Source organism: Chrysochloris asiatica, unplaced genomic scaffold (assembly GCF_000296735.1).
Source record: "Chrysochloris asiatica unplaced genomic scaffold, ChrAsi1.0 scaffold00108, whole genome shotgun sequence".
Classification (NCBI taxonomy): Eukaryota; Metazoa; Chordata; class Mammalia; order Afrosoricida; family Chrysochloridae; genus Chrysochloris; species Chrysochloris asiatica.
In genome coordinates, this window is record NW_006408626.1 from 8,099,894 (window position 1) to 8,124,012 (window position 24,119).

The window sequence follows — 24,119 nt, forward strand, 5'->3', positions numbered from 1 at the left end:
GTTCTCTGTCAATGTATGATTGTAGCCGTTTCTGTATTACCTTTAGCAAAACTTTACTCGCTTGAGATATCAAAGAGATTGTCCGATGATTTCCACATTTTGTTGGGTCCCTCTCTTTGGAATGGGCACAAATGTGGATCTCTTCCAATCAGTCAACCAGATAGTTTTCTTCCAAATTTCTTGGCAGAGATGAGTGAGTGCCTCTTGTGCTGCCTCACTTTCTTGAAAGATTTCAATTTTCATTCCATAAATTCCTATAAGCTATAGTGGATCCATAATATCAAATAAAAACTAAAAAGTTAGTGAAAATATAGACATGAACAAATCACTTTTAATAAACAATAGGTTGATAAAAGTCGCTATCCTTTAAAAACCTCTATGAGTTATAAAAACAATAAGAAGAGTTTTTAAAAGGTGTTTCTGGACATATCTATGTGACAACTTACGTAGCACTTTGAAATATTTCTTCAAAGTAAGCTGAAAGTGGTTTTGCTATAATAAATGCTTTTCAAGATCCCGACAGATTAAAAGACCATGCCATAGTCCGTGGTCTTCTATGTCAAGGGCACAGATTTCCTGAGTTACTTAAAAAGCTTTTGGCAAAATAGACTCTGTGTCCATACTTTAGCATAACATTTTTAAAGCTAGCATTCTTTATGATTTTATCTTCAGACATACATTTGAAAATTTTGGATTTTAGGACCCTCCTGTGTAAACTAAAAAATTTACTGAATATAAAATTATTGTAATTTTAGCAGACCGAATCCAATGATTGCTTGGACATTCATGCTGAGATGTTCTAGAGGTTGGTTAATATGAGTTCCTCAAATAAATATAGTTTATTTTATCTTTTTTATTTATTCAAGATTGTTTTGACTACTTATTTTTTTTCTTTATTTTTTAACACTCAGACATATATAACAATTTACACCACCAACGGGCACATTCTGCAAGTCTGCCTCCTGGCTACTATCTCTTAGTCCCTCTCTTTCCATAAATCTAGAGTCCTCAGCCGCTTCCCCTCTCTCCATGTCCCAATCTCTGTCAAGATCTGTGGTGCTGCTGCTTCTCCGGATAAGGTCCTTCATTCCACTTACTCTCTTCTCCCTTGATGGTCCTAGGGTCCTTTGTTTCTGAACTGTAAGATTAACTGTGCCCTTATTTTTGTTACAAAGCTTCTACCTTTACAATTGTGACAGTCACAATTAGTCATAATAACAGTTACTCACTATTGAATCATAGGAATCTTATCCCCATCTCTTTTAACCAGACATATCTAGACAAGATGAAAACTAGTCAGTGGGGACTTCTTTCTTTCCCCACACACTATTAACTAATCTCCCTCTTGAAACCTTTTAAGACAGTCACTTTGTGCCTTTATCACCCCCTCATTTTAGGTAGTCAATGTTTAAGTTGTCCATGCCTATCTGCCCTGTGTGGTGCTGTGGGCTAATGTGTCAGACTGCAAAGTCATTTCAACTGCAAGGTTGGTGGTTCAAGCTCACCAGCTGTTCCTTGAAAACACTATTGTTGTTGTTGTTAAGTGCCTTCTAGTCGATTCCGACCCATAGTGACCCTGTATAGAGTTTTCAAGGAGCAGCTGGTGAGCTTGAACCACTGACGTTGCAGTTCAAACAACTTTGCAGTCTGACACATTAGCCCACAGCACCACACCAGGACTCCTAATCAGGGTCATTATAGTTCGGAATCTACTCAACAGCACTTAACAACAACAACAACATCTACCCTGTATACAGAGGGGATAGCAGTGATACTTGATGTGAAGACTCCTTCCCTGTCTGTTGGTATTTAAAGTTACTACCTCCATTAGCAGGTTCATCAAATTGCAGCAATCTACCCTCATTTTCTTTATCAAAAATTGTTTTTTTGTTTTATTTTTTTCAATCTTCCTCTAATCCAGTTCTGATTATCAAGCCATCGAGGCTAGGTCAAATGGGTATTTTCTGCAAGTTTGGTTGTTCTTGTGTATCTCCCCTCACTTCATATCAGCTGGATGCTTCACTCTCAGCTCTAGCCCTCTGTGGCTATGTCCTTGTCAATAAACTCAGGTGTCCCCAGGTCTCACCACACTTTGGACCAACCAGCCCTTCCTCTTCTCTCTCTCATCTCCAGGTCAACGGGAGTCAATGGACCATGGTTGAACTCAGCCCATATCTTCATTGATGCTTATCTTTTTGCTTTTCAAGCTGTTAGAGAAATTTCCTTACAGCAGCTCTTTGACTATCTCCTCTGTGGACTTGTGTGTTTCTTCTTGTTCCAGAATGCCGATAATTCTTAAGTTATTCCTCTTTATGTTGTCCAACGTGAATCTTACACCTTCTTCAGATTTTTTTATCCTTTATTCTGCTTGTTCTTCTATCGTAGTAGTATTGAGAGATTTATCTTCCAGCTCACTGATTCTGGCTTCCATTTGTTTAATTCTACTCTTTTGCACTTTCAGTGTATTTTCCATTTCTGACATTCTATTATTAACCATTTGGACTGCTTTCTGTAGGTTTTGAATTGTTTCCAATGCTGTATCTATCTTATCAAATAAATGTATTTTAGTCTGAAACTTTCTGAGTGAATGCAAATAACTTTGAGCTCTGGTAGCGTAGTGGTTACGAATCGGGCTGCGAACCTTAAGGTCAGTGGTTCGAAACTACCAGCCACTCCGCGGGAGAAAGATGAGGCTTTCTACTCCCGTAAGGATTTACACCCTCGGAAACCCTGTACAGGGTCGCTATGGGTCGGCTCCGACTCGAAGGCACTTAACAACAACAAGAAGCATGCAATCAAAATACATTGATAATTACTGGTTATTGGAATCAGAAACTTGAAAACAAAGAGGAAGGATCCATAGTTGGCAAATATGACCTTAGTGACAGGAATGACGCTAGAGATTGCATGATAGGATTTGCTAGAACAACTACTTACTCATTGCAAATACCATTTTTCAACAACATAAATGGTGGTGTCATACACATGGATGTCACCAGATGAAATACAGAGGAACAAAATTGACTGCATTTGTAAGAAGAGACAGTGGAGAAGCTATGTGCCATCATCAAAATGAGGCCAATGGCAGGTTGTGAAACAGACCATCATTTTTGTTCATTGCAAGTTCAGTCTGAAACTGAGGGAAATTAAAACTAGTTCATGAGAGCAAAATATGACCTTGAGCATATCCCATCTGAATTTAGAGACTGTCTTGAGATCTGATTTGAAGCATTAGATACTGCAGGACTGCTAATGATTTATTATGACTCTTTTAACCATAATGTTTCTTTCTTTCTTTCTTACTTTATTTTTGATGTATTATAAATCCTAGCTTCTATGCTTATGATTGTGAAACCATTTTGAAGTGAGTTGTCAATGAGGCAGGATTAAAGTGAAACTAAGGATTAAAGTGGGACTAATGAATCCTGGTGTGGCACTGCATTATCAGCGCTGGACTGTGAACCACAAAGTTGGCAGTTCAAACCCACCAGCTATTCCTAGGAATCCTACAGGGTTACTATGATTTGAAACCAACTCAATGGCAGTTAATAATGACAACAACAACAAGGATTAAATACATATGTCTACAAGGAAGGCCAGTTATTAGCACTATTATTCAAATTTATGCATCACTCACTAAAGTCAGTGATAATGAAACTGAAAAATTCTACCACATTCTTCAGCCAGCAACTGATCAAACATACAATCAAGATATAGTGATAATTTCTGTGACTGGAATGTGACGTTTTGAAGCAAAGAGGAAGGATCAATATAGTCTTGGTGTTAGAAATGATAGTGAAGATCACATAACAGAATTTGGTAAGACCAATGACTAATTCATTGCAAATATCTTTAAAAACAATATAAAAATGATTATATACATGGACCTCACCAGATGGAGCACACAGGAATCAATTGGCTACATCTATGGAACATTTCTACCCTGTTAGCCCCATTTTCATAAATCCATTTTCCCTATCCCTCCTTGCTTTCTCATCTTTGCTTTGGGGTAAAACTTGACCACTTGGTCTTCTATAGTTGATTGTTATAAGGAGCACATTCCTCACAGGTATTATTTATTTTTCAGCCAATCTATTATTTAGTTGAAAAGTGACCTCCAGGGGTAAGTTCAGTTTTATTTTGAAAGGGCATCTTAGGGTGACTGTCTCAGGTTATCCTTTAGTCTCTATCAGTTTAGTAAGTCTTATAGTTTTAATGAATCTACGTATTGGTTTACATTTTTCTTCAATTCTAACAGGGGCTTTCTTTTGTAACTGGGCACCCTTTAGATCATCTGATCTCAGCTGTATTTCAAGTGAGCAATTAGCCCTGTGGGCTACTAATTTCTTCCTTGAGCTTTTGATTTCCTTATTTCTTCCTTGCTCCAGATGGGACAAAACCAATAGTTATATCTCACATAGCCACTTACAAGCTTTTAAAATTCCATACACTACTCACTAAACTAGGATATAGAACATTATTGTCATAAACTAAGTTATGCCAATTGACCTAGTTGTCCTGAGCCTTCACAACCAGTAAATCAATCCCATAAGGTGTTTGAATGCACCTGAAAGTATCCTTAACTGTGCTCCTTATGCATTTTATTATATATATGAAAATATTTTCTGCACATACAAACATGTTTATACATATGCCCACAAATACACCTATATATGCATGAACTCCCATGTCTTCCCACACTCATATAGCATACAAATGAGGAGGCTTCCAAAAGTCCATGGAAAATGGAATTAAAAGTTAATGGAATTTTTCCACAAAATTTTTGAAGTTCCTTTTTATATATCTATATAAGCACTTTTTTTTTTGACATTTACTAATATTGAAAAATTGTGTATGTTATGACCTTTACTATGTTGTTGTTGTTGTTAAGTGCCATTGAGTCAGCATATAGCAATTCTTTATTGAGTTTCTGAGGAGTATCTGGTGAGCTTGAACTGCTCACTTTGCAGTTTAAATGACTTTGCAGTCTGGCACATTAACCCACACCACCACAGCAGGACTCCATGGCCTTTACTACAGTTTTCCTTTATTCTTACATATTTATTAGAGTCTTCATTTACCTTGGTTAACTAGTACTGACTTCCCTATTGATTTCAATCTTAAATTTTAACTGCTTACCATTTAAATTCTTTTTGAATTTACCACTGTTTGCCACAGAAAAGTACGATTCAGCTGTTCAAGAATGGGACGGACGGCTATCAAAGGTGAATGTCCACAGGTCCCTACCTTATACAAGGTCTATATGAGTCAGAACTGACTCAATGGCAGCAACACGCTCCATGTTTATGTGATTACATTACCTTATGAAACAACTGTAAAAACCAACACCAGATGTAAAGTTGCTATGGTTTCCTGTATTTTGGCAAATCTATGTATAAAGCTTATGGATTTACAATCAGAATTTAAAAATATATGATACAGATAAACAAACAATAAATGCGAAAGCTCATGTTTAGAAAAGAGCAGAACCTGGGAAACCAGTGGCAAATGCTCATACCCTCTAAAGGCTAAAGAATAAACAAAGACGCAAATATCTAAAGAATGAATGCATTACAGAATAACTATATAAATCAGTATAGGCTGTAGCAATATACATAAAGTGTTGAATCACTCCTCACAACATCTATATAATATTCCAGCACCTCTAGATAATTCTTCCTATTTGAGAATTCTTCCTTAGGCTGAACTGAAATTGTTTCTCTCGTCCATGGAGACAAAATGAAAATTGCTATCATGGCCCTCAGGAGTATTGCTGTTTGAGGTCTGAAATTGCTTAATTTCTTGTGCTGTTCAGTTTCTCTACCAACCTGGTCTTAAAATTACAATGTTTCAACTGAAAAATACAGTTAACAATGGTAAATGCAGGGATTAGTGTCAAGATGTAAAACTGTTTAGAACTCTTAAAGCTATAAATTTTCAAATGAATTTCCAGATCAAAGGGAAGAAGCAATCAATGTCTTTTAAGTCTTTACTTATATATAGATTTGTGCTTCTGAGAAAGTACATTCAAATCATAGAGTCATCATTTAAAGAAATACATTTTAGAAGCATTTTATTCTTACATAAATTGAGGTTATTTATCTGAATTTTTGTGCAAATTCCAGCATATCTGTGACATTTTCACCAGATGTCTGAAGGGGAAAAAAAATCAGAATAAAAGAAGTTTTGGAAAATGCAGTGTCTTCTATTTACCTCTGGATCTTCAGAATACATTGTGACATATTGAAGATTTTATTTTCTATAACTTTCAGAACACATATGGGAAATATTGGTTTAAAGCGAGATACATTTTTGTATTTACTGTAAAATTATGTATTTAACATTAATATTAGATCAATTATATCAAAAGCAAATATCTTCAGCACTGGAATAATGAACAATATCATTACAAATGGAGAAAAGATTGTGAAAGACTTCATTTTGCTCGGATCAACCATCGACACTCATGGAAGCAGCAATAATAAATCCAACAATGTATTGCATTAGACAAATCTGCTGCACAAGATCTCTTCTAAGTGTTGAAGAGCAAAGATGTCAGTATGAGGACTAAGGTGAACCTTACCCAAGCAATTGTATTTTCAGTCACTTTATATGCATGCAAAAGTTGGACAGTGAATAAAGAAGACTATGAGGAGCTCTGGTAGCGTAGTGGTTACGAATCGGGCTGCAAACCTTAAGGTCAGCGGTTCGAAACTACCAGCTGCTCCACGGGAGAAAGATGAGGCTTTCTACTCCTGTAAAGATTTACACCTTCGGAAACCCTGTACAGGGTCGCTATGGGTCAGAACCGACTCAACGGCACTTAACAACAACAATAGTAGAATTGATGCACTTATGCTATGGTGTTGAAGGAGAATATTAAAAGCACCATGGATTGCCCAAAGAACAAACTGATCTGTGTTGGAAGAAGTACAGACAGTCAGAGTGCTCCTTGGAAGTCAGGATGGCAAAACTTCAACTCCCAAACTTTGGACTTAGTATCAGGAGGGACCAGTCCCTGGAGAAGGATATCATATTTGGTAAAGTGGAGGGTCAGAGAAAAAGAGGAAGACCCCCAACAAGATGGATTAACACAGTGGCAGCAACAATGGCTCAGGTGTTAACAAATGATTGTTAGGTTGGCCCAGAACTATGCAGTGTTTCATTCTGTTGTGCATAGGATCGCTATGAGTTGGTACCGACTTCATGGCACATAATAACAACAACATTATATCAATTATATCAATGGTCTTTTGTTTCAGGAACTAAATTATTCTGTAAAAGAACCAAGCAAATCACTCAGATACAAATTATTAAAATAAGCACAAGACCATTTGATCAAGACATCACCTTAAAAGAGAAATATAAATAAAAACCAAGGGAATTATGATATATACAATTTATCAACTATAAGTAAACATGAAAGAAAAAAAAACAACCATTTCCAGGCCTGGAGGGTAATAAGGGTTGTAGTCTCAGGGGTTACACCAGTTCCTCATATAAATAAACCTGGTAGTTTTTAATATTTTGTGTTTTGTTCCATATTTTTATTCCTCTCTATTCAGACCTGCTCTGGTAGCATAGTGGTTACGAATCGGGCTGTGAACCTTAAGGTCAGCGGTTCGAAACTACCAGCCGCTCCGCGGGAGAAAGATGAGGCTTTCTACTCCCGTAAGGATTTACACCCTCGGAAACCCTGTACAGGGTCGCTATGGGTCGGAACCGACTCGACGGCACTTAACAACAACAATTCAGACCTGCAATTGTGATCATTTTTGGAGTGGTTGGCACTGGTAGCTAGGAATAATCTAGCTCTTCTGGTCCTTGGTCACAGAAGCTGTGGTCCATTAGTCCCCTGGACTAGTTGTTTCCTTGCATCTTGGATTTTCTTCAGTCAGTCTTCTTTGCTCCAGATAGGAAGAGAACAATAGTTGCACCTTACATGCTGCTCAAGCTTTTAAGACCCCAGTCACTACTAACCAAAGGAGGGTGGAGAACACTGTCTTTGTGTACTAATTTATGCCAATTGTTCTTGGTGTCTCTCAAGAGTATGGTCCTAAACCCCAGATTCAGTAACTCATTCACTCACAGTATTTAATTATGGATAAGAAGTTTTAATAACTTTGTTTCTTTGTATGTGAACCACACTGTCAGCAGTTCAAACCCAGCTGATCTTTGGAAATCCTATGCAGGATCACTTCGAGTTGAAACCAACTCGATGGCACTTAACAACACGCTCTATCACATTCATGTATGTATTTGTAGCACATATAAATACACATATATACATATTCTCTGTCAAACCTATATTTATTTCTGGGTGTAGACCCATTCGCCTTCCCAACCTTGTTTAGCTTAAGTGTCTATCTAAGTATCCACTCATAAATTATTGTTATGACTGCTATTGCTGGATTGTCTATGTAATAGCGTTTTCCTTTGTTGCCTTTAATGTGTGTGCTGCTCTTAGTATCATCTTTTGCCTTGATCATTTTGTGCTAGCTTTTCCCTTACTTAGTGTGGCTTTTCCCTTCACTCAAGCTAATACGATATTCAGTGATTTTCCCTCCTTTCCCCTCTTAACCTTGGTAATCTTAAAATTATGTTTTGTGTTGTTTTCTCTGTGTAAACATTTTCTGTATTTTTTACATTAGTGGACTTATACAGTATTTGTCCTATTGTGAATGACTAATTTCACTCAGCATCATGTTCTCCAAGTTCATACAAGTCATGAAGTGTTTGACAGATTCATTATTATTCTTTAACATTATGTAATATTTCATTTGTGCTATGTATCAAAACCTGTTTATCTATTCATCTACTGATGGACACTTGGTTTGTTTCCATCATTTTTATTGTGAAAAATGCTGTGATGACCATGGGTGTACATATATCTGTTCATATTGCAGCTCTTGTTTCTCTGGTTATGCTATATGCCTAGTAGTGGGATTTCTTGATTATCTGGTATTTCTATTTCCAACTTTTTAAGGAGTAGAAATACCATTTCCCACATTGGTTTCATCCTTTTACAATATCCACCAGCAACGTAAGACAGGTCCAGTCTGTTTACAGCCTTCCTATTGTTATTGTTAATTGCTTTGAATTCATTCCTATTCATAGCAATCCTGTACAGGGCTTTTAAGGAGCAGATGGTGGGTTATAACTGCTAACCTTATGGTTCTCAGTTCAGTGCTACTCCTGTTGTTTTCTGCTTTCTAGAACTTTGCTATTAATACTGAGGTGAGATGATATCTCATTGCTGTTTTGATTTGCATTCCTCTAATAGCAAATGTTATTGAGTTGTTAAGTGCCTTCACATCAGTTCCGACCGGTAGTGACCCTGTATAGGGTTTCTGAGGAATAGCTGGTGAGCTTGAACCACCAACCTTGTGGTTAAAACAGCCTTGTGATCCAGTACATCACCCTATAGTGCCACACCAGGACTCCATAACTAATGAGTATGTGCATTTCTTTATTTGTTTGTTGGCCATGTGACTGTCTTCACTGGTGCAGTGTCTGTGCATGCCCTCTGCCTACTTTTTAATTAGACTTCTTGTCTTTTTGTTGTGAGGTGTTGAAGTCTTTTGTTTTTAGGAATTGTTGAGCCATTGTAATTCCAATCCATATTCCATTTCAATTTTTAAAGAGATGGGAAAACTAATCACAAACTTTCTATGGAAAGAAAAGAGAGTTTGTACAACTAAAGCACTATTGAAAAAGAATAAAGCAGAAGACCTCACACTCTCTGATGTCAACATTCCATACCACTATGGTGGTCAAACGGCCTGGTATTAGTACAAAAACAAACAGATTGAGATTTCAGAAGTAAATTCATGCATTTATGTATGAACAGCTGATCTTGACTAAGGCGTGAGATCCATTAAACAGGGAAGAAAGTGTCTAACAAATGTATTGACTAAGCTGGATATTCATTTGCAGAAAAATCTAACAATCCATTATCTCTCATCATATATAAAAGCTAACTGAATATGAATCAAAGATCTCAATATACTTTTAAAATATGAAACTATAAAGATCATCAAAGAAAAATAGGGCCAAAAGTAGGGTCATAGTACATGACATATATATATATACTATCAAACATAAGTAAAACACACAAATAGCAGTAGACAGATTGACTAGGCAGCTGGGACCTACTAAAAATTAAACATATGCATCAAAAAGTTAAAAGAGAACCTAAAAAAAAAAAAAAAAAAAAAACTACAACAACAAAAAACAAACACATACTGGACAAGAGACTAATCTCTAAAAACTAGAGTGCATGGATTTTTAATCAAAACACATCAGACCTGGCTGAAGCTCAGGTGAAAAATTAAAATGATCATAGGTGCTATTTAAAATATATATATACTGTCTTGTACAGTATGAGTGATTCTGTATAGGTGAAAGAATTGTATCTAATCAACTAACAATGATGAGTTACGAACACCTCTTCTAAACAGATTTCTAAACCTTTCAGTCCTGTAGAATCATGGTATCTTTATGCCAACAAAAAATCACAGACAAAAAATAACTCAACTAATGCCGCATTTTAAATGTGCACATTAATTATGGTGGCATGAATTAGTTCAAACTAAATTTGCTCATGTCTCAAGTTACTTAAGTTACTCTTTGGCTACACAGTCCAAATATTTAAAACAGCTGACTTTTGAAATCCAAGGTTTTAGCCAGAATCTCACTAAGACTTCCCTTGATATCTAGATTTAAATAAAAAGGGATTTATAAATTGTCAGTGTATGCTGAACAAAAAACCTTGTAAAACAGTAATAAACTGGAGGGATTGCTTGATTTAAACACACAGCAAAGCCTTGTAAACCTAGGAGATAGATAAACCTGCCAATAGAGTCACAATTTTAAATGTTAGACTTTATTGAAGTGGTAAATTAGTATGAGGAAGGGTTTTAAATCAGTTTATTACCTTTTATGTTCATTTCAGTTAACTGTTTGTAGAAGCAGCAGATAGAAAGCCAAATTAAGTAGAAATCACTAAGAACTAAAATTCACGATGAACAAAAAAAGTGCTAAGAATGTCTCTTATTAAAAAAACAAAAACAAGACTATGCTATGAGTCATGAAAGACAAATCAGAAGAACAGTGTTTCAAGTCAATTTTGCTCATATATTTTAGAGCAAGCGGAAAAGAAATTAAGCTTTGTTTCATTTGTATTAAATTATTAGCATCAGAAAATGATAAAGAAAGGAAACCTATTAACTCTAGCATTATACTTTTTGTGCATTTTTCTCAGTAATACTTGTGAAAGAAAATGTTACAAGAAACAAAAGGAACAATAAATGGGAGAATAAAACTTATCAAGTTTCATGTGTGTCACAAGTGAAACAGTATATGAGTGTAATGTAGCAAAATAATTAATTCTGTAATGGCTGTATGGACACAAATAACAATTGTAGATGGACATTAATGTAGCCAAAACTCAGGACAAGACTGCATGGGTTGTACAAGTTCCTCAGAAAGTCTACCTTTAATATGGCTCCCAATGTTTTGGTTACTGTGCACAGAAAGATAAACATCTCATATCACATTTTTGTTTGCCTACTCTAGGACGTCCTCTTAATTGAAAATTCACCACCATGGTATTAATTCAAGGGAATATCCATTGATTTACCCTAAACTTTGTTAAAATATTGTTACTGTTTAACTAATGTCAAGTCATAATTTAGATAGTATGACAACAAAATTGAGTTGTTTTTTATAATTCAGAGTATGTAAACATTTTGAAAGAAATTTTTTAAATTTCAACTAACTGTTACTTGAATAACAGGCTTCTGGTTTACTTTATGGGGCTAACATGCCTCACATATTTTTCCTCTAAAGAAAAATGACGTGATCAGGCAGTATCAAAACTACTACTGTGGCTGTTGGCATAGCAGCTACACAAGTATCACAACAGAGTACTGTGAGATTGTGAGATTTCAGTATCTCTCATATATATCTATATATCTGTATTTATGTCTAGCAGGTCCTGTAATTTGAAAAGAAGTTTTGGTGGTTTAAGAAAATGGGAGTTTATTTACATGCTTTGAAAAAACAGATAAGCGAAATTCCTTCAATATTCTGTGTCCATTTAAGTGTTCTGTCACTCTGGTTTAATGCACATTTATTAGTTAAATCATTCATATTGTCTCTTTCCTATGTATGCAGTATAACACATATTACACTTTCCATGAATTTGTCTTAAATTCTTGGTAAAATATTAAACTCCTGGACAAGAAGGAATTTCATCTGCTCCAACACCTAAAGCAATGCCAAGCAAAATTTTGGTTTCCTATACACTGTTGTTGTGGTTGTTAAGTTCAGTTAAGTCAGTTCTGACTCATAGTGACCCAGTTATAGGGTTTCTGAGGCTGTAAATCTTGGGTGGAATGGAAAGCCTCATCTTTCTCCAGCAGAGTGGTTGGTAGGTTCGAACCAGTGATGTGTGGATTGCAGTTCATTGCTTCTCCTCTAAACCCAGTGCACTTTTCTCATATAATTGAGCTTTACAACAGACTGGAGCATTCACAGGGAAAAGATAACAATATGCCTGGTTCTGAGTTCAATGGTCTAACAAAGTAGTTGATTTGTGATATACTGGACATACTACAATTTCTGTCGGGGTGCTTTTGGTATATATAGAAAAAGTAAAATGTAAAATATTACATAAAAATAAACAGTGCAATTGTAAAATAGCTTAGCAACTTTCTCAGAAACTAATAAAATGAATTTAAAATCAACCACAAAAACCCATTTTCTATCCCCTGGACAATTTTGCAACATTGATGAAATTGTTTAGCTTTGATCAGGTTTGCCAACTTCTGGTAGGTTCTTCAAAAGCAACATTTACGAAGAGCATCACTAGATTGACTGCTTTCATATATACAAATGCTGCAGGCTTTTCCAAAATAAACTCTAAGAAACGTTACCACTATTTACCTGAGACTTACAGTGCACTGACTAATAATATATGATCAAATTCTGTTTTTCTAAAGGCAAAATCAATATGTTCTGTGATCTATGAAAGATGATCTCACAAACTAAGGATGAAACAGCAATATATAGAGAGAAGTTTGTATGTTTAAAACAATTACTGGGGGGAGTATGTTATTTTGTTTTTTATTTTCATAATGTATTTTGCATAAAGACAGTCCTATCTCATTAACTAAGAGGCTACTGAGCTGCACATTCTTTACTGCATCCTTACAAGTCAAAAGAAGTTATTTTTTAAAGGGCCTTTTGTCAGGAGAAGACATTGGGAGGAGTGCAAGAGTTAAAGGAAACAAAGATAATAAATACTGCTATCTATACAATCCAGCAATACTAGTGATCGATTGTGAGTCATTTGGTGGTAATGTGCCATGGAGTCAGTTCCAACTCATAGCGACCCTGTACAGGGTTTCCGAGGCTGTAAATCTTTATGGGAGCAGAAAACCTCATCTTTCTCCCGCGGAACAGCTGGTAGTTTCGAATTGCTGACCTTGCGGTTTGCAGCCAGATTTGTAACCAGCGGAGTCCTGGTGTTGCGCTGTGGGTTAATGAGCCAGACTTCAAAGCCGTTTGAACTACAATATCGGCAGTTCAAGCTCATTAGCTGCTCCTCGGAAACCCTATACAGGGTTGCTATGGGTCAGAAGGGACTTGACGGCATGGCACTTAACAACAACAACAACAACAATGGGTAAATACTTAGATATGCAGGCAGAACAGGTATAGGTGGGAAAGTTTGAGTATAACCATGGAGTATGTAAAGGTTTCCTGCAAATATATCCACGAACATACAGGGGTATATATATGAAAACTTCTTAGACATTAGCAAACAGCCTGAGGGAATGAGGTGCTGGACCTGGGGACTCAAGACCATAGTCTCAAGAGACATCAGCTCAATAGGTATAACAGTGTTGACAAAGTCAGTGTTCTACATCTTACTTTGATGAGAAGCAACGCGAATCTTAAAAGTTCATGAACCACCATCTAAGGCGCAAATATTGTCTCCCTGTGCAGCGGAAAGGAGAGCAGTGAAAACTAAAGGCATTTGGAAACAATTATTTCACTGGATTAATCCTGTGACTATTAGTCTCTAATTCCCTGATACCAAAAAATCTAGTTGGTGCCTGACTACCACAAACAAGTGCTCTGTAATAGATTAACATTAGACTATTCTGGATAGAAAGGGATAAAATATGAAACAAAGCTCAAAATCATAAAAAAGACCAGGTTTAAGGTCGGAGAGAGACTGATGGAACTCTAGGACTATGGCTTATAAAGCTCACCCTTCAGGTATGGAACCAAACTCAACCCTTTTGCTCAATTTTCAGTTAAGCAATAGATAGGTATATATGGGGACAACACTAGTGAGGTATGCATATCATAGAATGGCCAACTACTCAAGATCCAAAGGGTAGCATTTATCTAAGAGCAAAGTTCTAAAAGGTTGGGAAAGGAAGAATAGAAACAAGAAACACAGTGAGCAAGTGGGATAAGTGAGGTCTTATTGAGGGGGCTACAATCATGAGATGAAACCAAGTGAATGACTTTTGAATATAAAAATCACAAAGTAATCTCTAAAACGTCATCCAATTCACAATAAAAATTTTTAATTAATAAATAAAAGGGTCTTTTTTTTTTCCTAAAAAATAGATCTTAAAAAGATCTCTTATTCTGTACTCATTGAGGTGACATCAGTATTCAATTCATCTCTATAGATATCCTATATCTTATAAAGTGAAAGCAATATGTATCTACATTTCTAAATGTGTTAGGAGTCCTGTTGTGATACTATAGAGTAAGCACTGGACTGCAAGGTCCATTTGAACTGAAAGGTCAGTGGTTCAAACTTACCAACCACTCCTGTGAAACCCTATATAGGGTCACTATAAGTCATAACTGACTTGATGGCACTTCACAACAACAACATCTGTAAAGCACTATCTAAGTAAATTCCACTCTCCTGTCAGTTTGTCATGTTGTGGTGGCTTGTGTGCTGCTCTAATACTGGTAGCTTGTCTGTAATACTGGAAGCAGTGGAATAGTATCTGTTACAGTGCCAGAAGGTGAGCACCACAGATTGGAAAGTAACTAAAATACCACTGGGGAAGAGCTATCTTTTCAAAGTAGAGTTGACATTAATGATATGGATGTAGCAAAACTTTTGGGGCACACGTTTGCTGATGGAGCACAACTCAGAATGAAAAGAAACACCCATTAAAAATTGAAATCAGCATTAATGATGTGGATGTAGTAAAACTTTGGGCACACACATTTGCTGATGGAGCACAACTCAAAATGAGAAGAAAAGTCTATTAATAATTGAAACATAGACTATAGGAAGCATGAAACTAAGAAAATTGAAAGTTGTAAAAAATGAAATGGAATGGATAGAGATCAGTATCCTGATATTACTGAGCTAAAATAGACTAGCAAATGGAACAGCAAATTGAAGAGGAATGACTTCATATTCATCATCAAAAAGAACAGCTCAAGAAGTTTCTGGGGCCATCAACGGAGAAGGACCAAGAGCGGGACCCTACCCAGAGAAACAGAGATGCCTGAGATAGAGACAGAGACGATGACGTGGAGTGATGAAGCTGCTGGGGACTTTGGATCCAGAGAGGGAAAGGGACTGTGGGCCAAAAACTGGGGGGGGGGGGGGGGGGGGGGAAATGTAGGGGGCGGGTTTCTAGGATATACCCTTTGGTTGGTTGGTGATGCATGGAGGGGATTGGAACCATGGCAATGAGATGATGTACGATGGAATGAATGTAAAACTAAAGTTCTCTCATGTAAACTATCATATAATTCACAATAAAACACTTAAAAAAAAAAAAAAAAGAACAGCTCAAGATATATCTTGAAGTATAATGCTGTCTATTATAGGATAGTATCTATACACTTACATGTAAAACTCATTAATAGAACTACTATTCAAATTTATGTGCCAACTACCAAATCCAGGAATGAAGAAGTTGAGGAATTCTACCAATTTCTTCAGTCTGAAATTGATCAAGCATACAATAAAGATGCACTGATAATTACTGGAGATTGGAATGTGAACGTTGGAAACAAAAATAAAGGATCCATAGTTGGAAAATATGATCTTGGTGATAGAAATAGCACTAGAGATCAGATGATAGAATTTTTAAGACCAACAACCTCTTCATTACAAATACTTTTTCAACAACATAAATAGGAACTATGCATGTGTGTCTCATCAGATAAAATACACAGGACTCAAAAGGACTACATCTGAGGAAAGAAACAACGGAGATGCTCAAAATCAGTCAAAACAAGGATATGGACCAACTTATGCAAACACAGGTAGAATCTGAAGAAAATTAAAACAATTCCATGAGAGCAAAAATATGACCTTGAGTATATCCCACCTGACTTTAGATTGTCTCAAGACTAGATTTCACATTTTAAACACTAATAACTAAAAGCCGAAGGAATTGTAGGATGACATCAAGATTAGCATACATGAAGAAAGCATAAGGTCATTAAAAGACAGAAAAGTGGATGTCAGAAGAAACTGTGAAATGTGCGTTTGACTATAGACTAGCTAAATGTAAAAAAGTATGAAGTTAAAGAGCTGAACATAAAATTTCAAAAGGCAGGTCCAGAAGACTAAGTGTTACAATGAAATATGCAAAGACTCAGAGTTAGCAAATCAAAAGAGACAAACAAGCTTCAGTTCTCAAGCTGAAAGAACAGAAGAAAAAAAAAAAAAAAAAAAAAAAAAAAAAAAAAAAATATATATATATATATATGCCTCAGCTTGCAATACTGAAGGATTGCATGGGCAAAATACTGAACAATGCAGGAAGCATCAACAGAAGATGGAAGGAATTGCTCGACATTCAACCATTTCAGGAGGCAGCATATGATTAAAAAAACACTGACTTTATTAATGGAATAAGTCCAAGCTTCACTTATAAAACAAAGCTCCAGGAATTCATGGACTAACAATTGTAATATGTCAACAAGCTGATGCAGCACTGAAAACACTCACTAATCTATGTCAACAAATATAGAGGGCAGCTACTAGCCAATTGGAAGAGATGCATATTTTTGCCCAATTCCAAAGATAGATGGCACACCAGAATGAGGGAATTTGCAAAAAATATCATTAATATCCCACACAAGTGAAATTTAACAGAGACAATTAAAAATCCAAAAATGGTTGCGGCAGTACATCAGCAGGGAGCTGCTATAAATTCAAGGTGGATGCAGAAGAGGACATTGTAAGAGGGGTATCACTGCTGACATCAGATGGATCTTAGATAAAGGCAGAGAATAACAGAACTATGTTTACTTGTTTTATTGACCATGCAAAGGTATTCAGTTGTGTGGATCATACCAAATTCCACAGCACTTAATTCAGCTCATGTGAAACCTATATATAAGCCTAAAGGCAGTCACTTGAGTAGAACAAAAGGAAATTGCATGGTTTAAAATCAGAGAAGGTATGCATCAGGGTTGTGTCCTTTCACCTTATTTATTCAATCTGCATGCTGAGCAAATAATCTGGGAAGAGGGACTATATGAAGTAGAATACCACCAGTATTGAAGGAAAACTAATAACTACTTGAAAAATGTAGATGATACAATCTTGTGTACTGAAAGAGAACAGGATTTGAAGCACTTGCCAAGGAAGATCAAAGAACACAGCCATCAGTATGAATTACAACTCAATGGAAAGAAAAAAAAATCTGTCTTCTTCCACCTTCTTTTACCCAGACCCACCAGGCAAAAATGTTGTTTGGTGAGAGCTTTATGGCGCTGTGGGTTAATGCCCTTGACTACAACATCAGTTTGAACTGCAAGGTTGGTGGTTCAAGATCACTAGTCGCTCCTTGGAAACCCTCTAGAAGGTTGCTATGGGTTGAAACTGACTTGACGGCACTGAACAACAACAACAACAAAGACAATGGCTGGAAAAGATAGTTAATAACTCACCACACTAAAATGTGCCTATGACATAACAATTCTACTTGTAGATAAATATTTAAGAGAAATGGGTGTACTCATTACCAAAACACAAGAATGACCTAAAAATTCCTCTTCTAGGTAAATACGTAAGACAAATGAGTGGACTCATTACTAAAACATAAGAATAATCATATCAACTACATTCAAAAAAGCTAAAATATATTAAGAACTTTAAAGCTTTCAATTGGTATAACATAGTTCATAAAGTTAACATTCTATATCGTAGTTTGAGTAGTGTTCGGGATCTTAAAATCTTGCCAGCAGCCATCTAAGATACAACTGCTGATCTCTAGTTATCAGGAACAGAAGAGAATGAAGGGAACCAAAGACTCAAAGAAGAAATTATTCCACAGAACTAATAATCCACATGAACCACAGTCTGTTTTGTAAGTGACTACGTGCAGTTATCAGATTTTATTAAGCTGTACACTTAAAAAGTGAAACAAAAACTGTATGAAAATGGTGGCTGTAAATTTAATAAATCTGACAAATAGCAATACCATATCAGAACGTGGTCTTAAGGACTGTATACCATCTTTGTTGAATTGGATATAGTACTATTAATGCAATTTAAACTGATATTTGACTTAGGGCAAACACTTAATATTTTTGTTCATAGTTTGTTATCTATTGAAACACCTTAAATGTGTCCAAACTATTGTCAGAACTACAATGCCTTTGTTGTTGTTATAAAGTGCCGTTGAGTCAGTTCCCACCCATAGCAACCATGTATAGGGTTTCCAATGAGCAGTAGGTGAGCTTGACCACCAACCTTTGTAATTCAAGCGGCTTTGCAGTCTGACAAGTTGACCCACAGCACCACACCAGGACTCCAAGATACTAATCTACACATGGTCACACCTACCAAATAGTGATGTAAAGATTGGAAATTGGTGGTGGTGGTTATGTGCTGTGGAGTTGGTTAGACTCACAGCGACCCTGTACAGGCTTCCCAAGGCTGTAAATCTTTACAGGAACAGAAAGCCTCATCTTTCTCCCATGGAACAGCTAGTAGTTTCAAACTGCTGACCTTGAGGTTCACAGCACAATTCATAAAATTCTTTAAAACATTCATTTAAGATACATTTAAGACCATCACTTAAACCAAACAAGAGCTTTTGGAACTTTATGTAATAATACTGAGTATCAGATTTCGTTTCAGCTCTTGTGTTATTCACAATTTGGTCAGCATACCTCATCTGTAGAAAATATTGTTGTATTTAGAAAAATTTGTTTGAATTCATAATTCATATGTCCATTTGTTTTTATACGGATTTATGTGTGGCATGATACGTTTATGTTGTAATAACGGATTAAATGTATTTGTCTTTGAAAATGGATATAGCTCTTTGTCGTTCTAAGTGAAATTACATACATCCTGATGTAATTATTTAAGTTGTTTTTGAAATTTTGGGAATCTGTCTTTTAAATGTCACTGCTGTTAAATTATTTTAATTAACTGACATAAAATGCTGTGAAATTTTATTGCTAGATTATATTTTTAAGCTATATTAACCAATTTATTTCAAAGAATGTATTATATATTTTTAAGAAAATATATTGCGATACTAATATTCTGTATGCAAATATGCCTTAATTTATCAAATATATTTGTTCTGCATGAATAAATTTTAATGTATGTAGATAAATATACTCCATTTTAAAATTGCATAAGATAGGGCTTTGCAAAAGTTATGAAAAAATATAATTAAAAGACAATGGAAGTTTATACTCACTTTTTGAAACCCCTTTGTATTATTATTATTAGTTTAATTTTCTAACAATGCTATTCTTCTAAATTTTACGTTGAATGCACACACACACATGCACACATACAATTAAAACTAAAATAATTTTTTTTTTAAATACAGATTCCAATTAATTTTTAGGCTTAAGGCTAGTATGAAAACATTATTCATCAAATCAAAAAAGAAGCTCTTCTCCTAAAACAAATGAGTTAGCTTACTTGCCATATGAGTATTTAGAAACCATGTTACATTCTCACATAATTACATTAAATATTAAAATGCCTTACAAACTTTTGCTATAAGACATATAGAAGGCTATTTTAAATATCATATTCTCAGAAATAACTTTCTGTAAATTCAATACTAAATAGTTTTATATTTCTATTAACTGATGAATTTCAGTGATTACATATCTCATTAAATTCTGAAAATAGGTAAATTGTAACATATGAAAAAGCTTTTAAACACATGTTTTTAAAACAACCCTTTCCTATTTCTGGATGCTTAAGTTCATGTTTTCTACTTTCTACCAACCTGCTTATTCATAAATTTCACTTTAATTTCCCAGGGGAGAAATCTGCAACTGATTTTCTCTTTTAAATTTTTAGAGGCAGGTAAAATAAAGTCAGTCAAAAGTCAAAGGAGAACATAATGCAAGAGAAAATAATTTACAGATGTTTGTATGAATTAGGAGGAACTGCACATTGGGGTTTGGCTGATCCTAAATGTACAGATTGACTCATTTCATCGTTCATGTCTTCTTTATTATACTACATATGGAAAAGCCAATGAAAACTATTAGACTAGAAAATACTTTATGAAAGTTATAAAATGTTAGTTTGCATAACATTTCAATCAAGAATGATGGCTAATCTAAAGCACTGTTCATTATCTCTTTTTCTAGTTGAGTTCCTGTGATACTTATGAAAACCTCATGAATATCTGAAAGGTTTTACACCATCTAGCGATGACCACTAAGAGAAAACCAACTCCCAGTGATGGGATAATTGTTTCCATACTGAGAAATAACCATATAATTTTATCAGTAGCACAAGTTATAGACAAAATACAGACATAAAGTATAAACTCTACTAATACACATAAATGTATATTAAATTCTTTAACATTAACAAGAAATAACAAAAAAATATATATTACTCTATGGACACACCATAATATAACCACCTCCATAATATTTCTCAAATTATTTTGTAGAAAAATACATTCTTTTATTTCTATAAGTAGTTTTCATACAATGCTTTCTGAGTATCTTTAACTTAGTGATGTGTTCTAGGAACTAAACACAGGTCTTGCTCTCAGGGTTTTATAATGTAGGTGAAAAGACAGGGTAAATCATGAATAAGTGGTGAGAAATCCAGAAGTAACCAACTTCACCACAAAACTTCAAGACTGGCAGAATTGGGAACTTGAAAGATAAGTTCATTATTTTAAGAAATAGATTTACATTTTTCATTTGCCTTCTCTATAATGTTATAATTCATATGCTCTAGAACTATAACCTTAAAAGATGAACATATGAATAATTGTGAGATTCAGGACACAAATAATTAACAGAAGAACTATTGATAGAAACAGAACATGCCTTAAAGGTATGATATTTATGTATATGTATATAGACATTTATATATATTTAAAAAGAAGTTTAAGAAAATTAAGAAATGTCAAATGTTAGAGAAAATGAGAGTTTTGAATAATCATTTAATATATAATACAGTGGTTAGTCTTACCTCTGCCATGAGTTGCTGAAGAGAAGGCGATGCCACAGGATGTAGACTTGAGTTTCCCCTTATGGGATTATGGAGACTAACATAAGCCACAGCATTTTTCTGCAGAACCTTCTTGAAATCCTAAAATTCAAAAAGAATATATGTTTAACATATATATCAATAGAGGATTTCACTTTATTCATTGTTGTTGCTAAGTGCCTTTGAGTCAATTCTGACTCATAGTGACCCTGTTTAAGGTTTCGAGAAGTGACTGGTGAGTTTGAACTGCCGTTCTTGCAATTCAAGTTGACCTTGCAGTCCAGTGCATTAACCCACAGCACCACATCAGGAGTCCACTTTATTCAACTTTATTCATTAGATGTTAAGTGATAAACACTTGCTATTTAAAATTATATATTGCAAAATACCTTAAGGGAAAAAAAAAAATCAGAGTATTTAATGGTGTACCCAAAGGAGCTCTGGTAGCGTAGTGGTTACAAATCGGGCTGCAAACCATAAGGTCAGTGGTTCGAAACTACCAGCCGCTCCGCGGGAGAAAAATGAGGCTTTCTACTCCCGTAAAGATTTACACCCTCGGAAACCCTGTACAGGGTCGCTATGGGTCGGAACCGACTCGACGGCACTTAACAACAACAACAACAACAATGGTGTACCCAAGGGTCATAAAAGGATTTAAATATGAGTGCTGAGGAGTTTGGATATAATATGCCATAAAGTATTTTTTAAATGTTTTAGACAATAGCTTTAAAAATTATGTATCCAGTATTCTTAAACAGTTAGCAATGTTTAGCATTTGGCTTCTGAATAAGAAATTGAACACTTGTTCAGTAAAAGAACAAGTAAGAATGTGGATATACTATTTGCTTGATAAAACCAGTTCTTGCCTTTGAAATAAAGGGCTACATTTCACATTAAGTGACTCTTTTCACTGAGAACAATGGGTCAAAAGAGCATTGTTTCTCTGCAAATATTACCTAATGTAAAATGTGAATTCCATGCACATTGCTGTTGTTGTTAATTGCTGTCTAGTTGATTCTGATTCTGACTCTTAGTTAATCTGTATTTGAAGGGCATTGAAAAGCAGCTGCGGGATTTGAACTGTTGACCTTGTGGATCAAAGTCCAGTACTTATCCTACAGCACCACACCAAGAGTCTACACCAGTACATTGTTGTTGTTAAGTACTGTTGAGTTGATTCCAACTTATAATGACACTGTATAAGGCTTCCAAGGAGTGACTGGTGAACTTTAAATGCTGATTTTGTAGTTCAAGGGGACCTTTTCATTCAAGCTGACCTTGCAGTCAAGTGCATTAACCCATAGTGCCACACCAACACATTAGTAGCATAAAATGATTCAGTAGAACAGTTTTTTCACTTCTCTGTTGATCCTTAAAATAAATGAAGAGCATTGACCCTTTTAATAGGGCATTACTAGAAAGTTCTGTTAGTTTCCTTTTTCTTGCATAGTACAAAAATGTATTGATTATACTGGGGTGAGCTTTGTCCATGCAGTGGTTGCTAACTGAGAGACAAGTAGTTCAAGCACAGCCAGTGACAGTACTAATGAAAGTTCCAGGGATCTGCTTCCATAAAGACTGCTGTTGTTCAGCAACCCTGCACAAAACAGAATGAAATACTGTCTGATCCTGTTCCATCCTTAAAATGGTTATACTTGAGGCCATTGTTGTAGTCACTGTGTTAATCCATCTCGTTGGAGGTTTTCCTCCTTTTCACCTACATTCCATTTTACCAAGCATTATGTCCTTCTCCGGGGATTTTTCCCTCCTGATAACATGTCCAAAATATGAGAGACGAAGTGTCACCATGCTCACTGTCAAGGAGCATTCTGATTATACTTCTTCCAACACAGACTTATTTGTTCTGCTAGCAGTCCATGTACTTTAAATATTCTTCTTCAGCACTATAACTCAAATGCATCAATTCTTCTACTGCCTTCCTTATTAACTGTCTAACTTTCATATGCATATGAAGCAACTAAAAATATCATGGCTTCTGTCAGGCAATCCTTAGTCCTGAAAATATTTGCTCTTGGACCCTTTAAAAAGGTCTTGTGAACCAAATTTGCTTAATTCAATAAATCATTTGATTTCTTGACTGCTGCTTCCATGAATGCTGATGGTTGATGCAAGCAAAATGAAGTCTTGGACAAATTCAATCTTTTCTCCATTTATCATGATGTTATTTATTTGTCCAGTTGAGAGTATTTTTGTTATCTTTACACTGAGATATGATCCATACTGAAAGTTGTAGTCTTTGATTTCATAAATGTTTTAAGTTCTCTTCACTTCCAGTAAGCAAGATTGTATCATCTGCATATCACAGGTTGCCAGTGAGTCTTCCTGCAATCTTGATGCCACAATCTTCTTCACATAATCCAGCTTCACAGATTATTTGCTCAATAAACAGATTAAATAAATATGGTAAATGATATAACCCCAGTGCACATCTTCCTGATTGTAACTCATTCACCATCCCCTTGTTCTGTCCTAACTGCCTCTTGGTCTATGTCTAGGTTTCTCATAAGTATAATTAAATGTTCTGGAATACTCCCTCTTCACAATGTTATCCATAGTTTGTCATGATCTACACATTCGGTAGCATTTA

The 24,119-nt window shown here is 35.4% G+C and overlaps 1 protein-coding gene across 1 annotated transcript in view; it reads right to left on the reverse strand.

Moving 5' to 3' along the window:
• Positions 1-24,119, reverse strand: part of NAALADL2 (N-acetylated alpha-linked acidic dipeptidase-like 2) — a 1,210,105-nt gene that overhangs the window by 554,036 nt on the left and 631,950 nt on the right. The window contains exon 9 of the mRNA XM_006867720.1: positions 21,494-21,613. Within this exon, the coding sequence (XP_006867782.1) occupies positions 21,494-21,613 (120 nt within the window). The remainder of the gene's footprint in view (positions 1-21,493; positions 21,614-24,119) is intronic.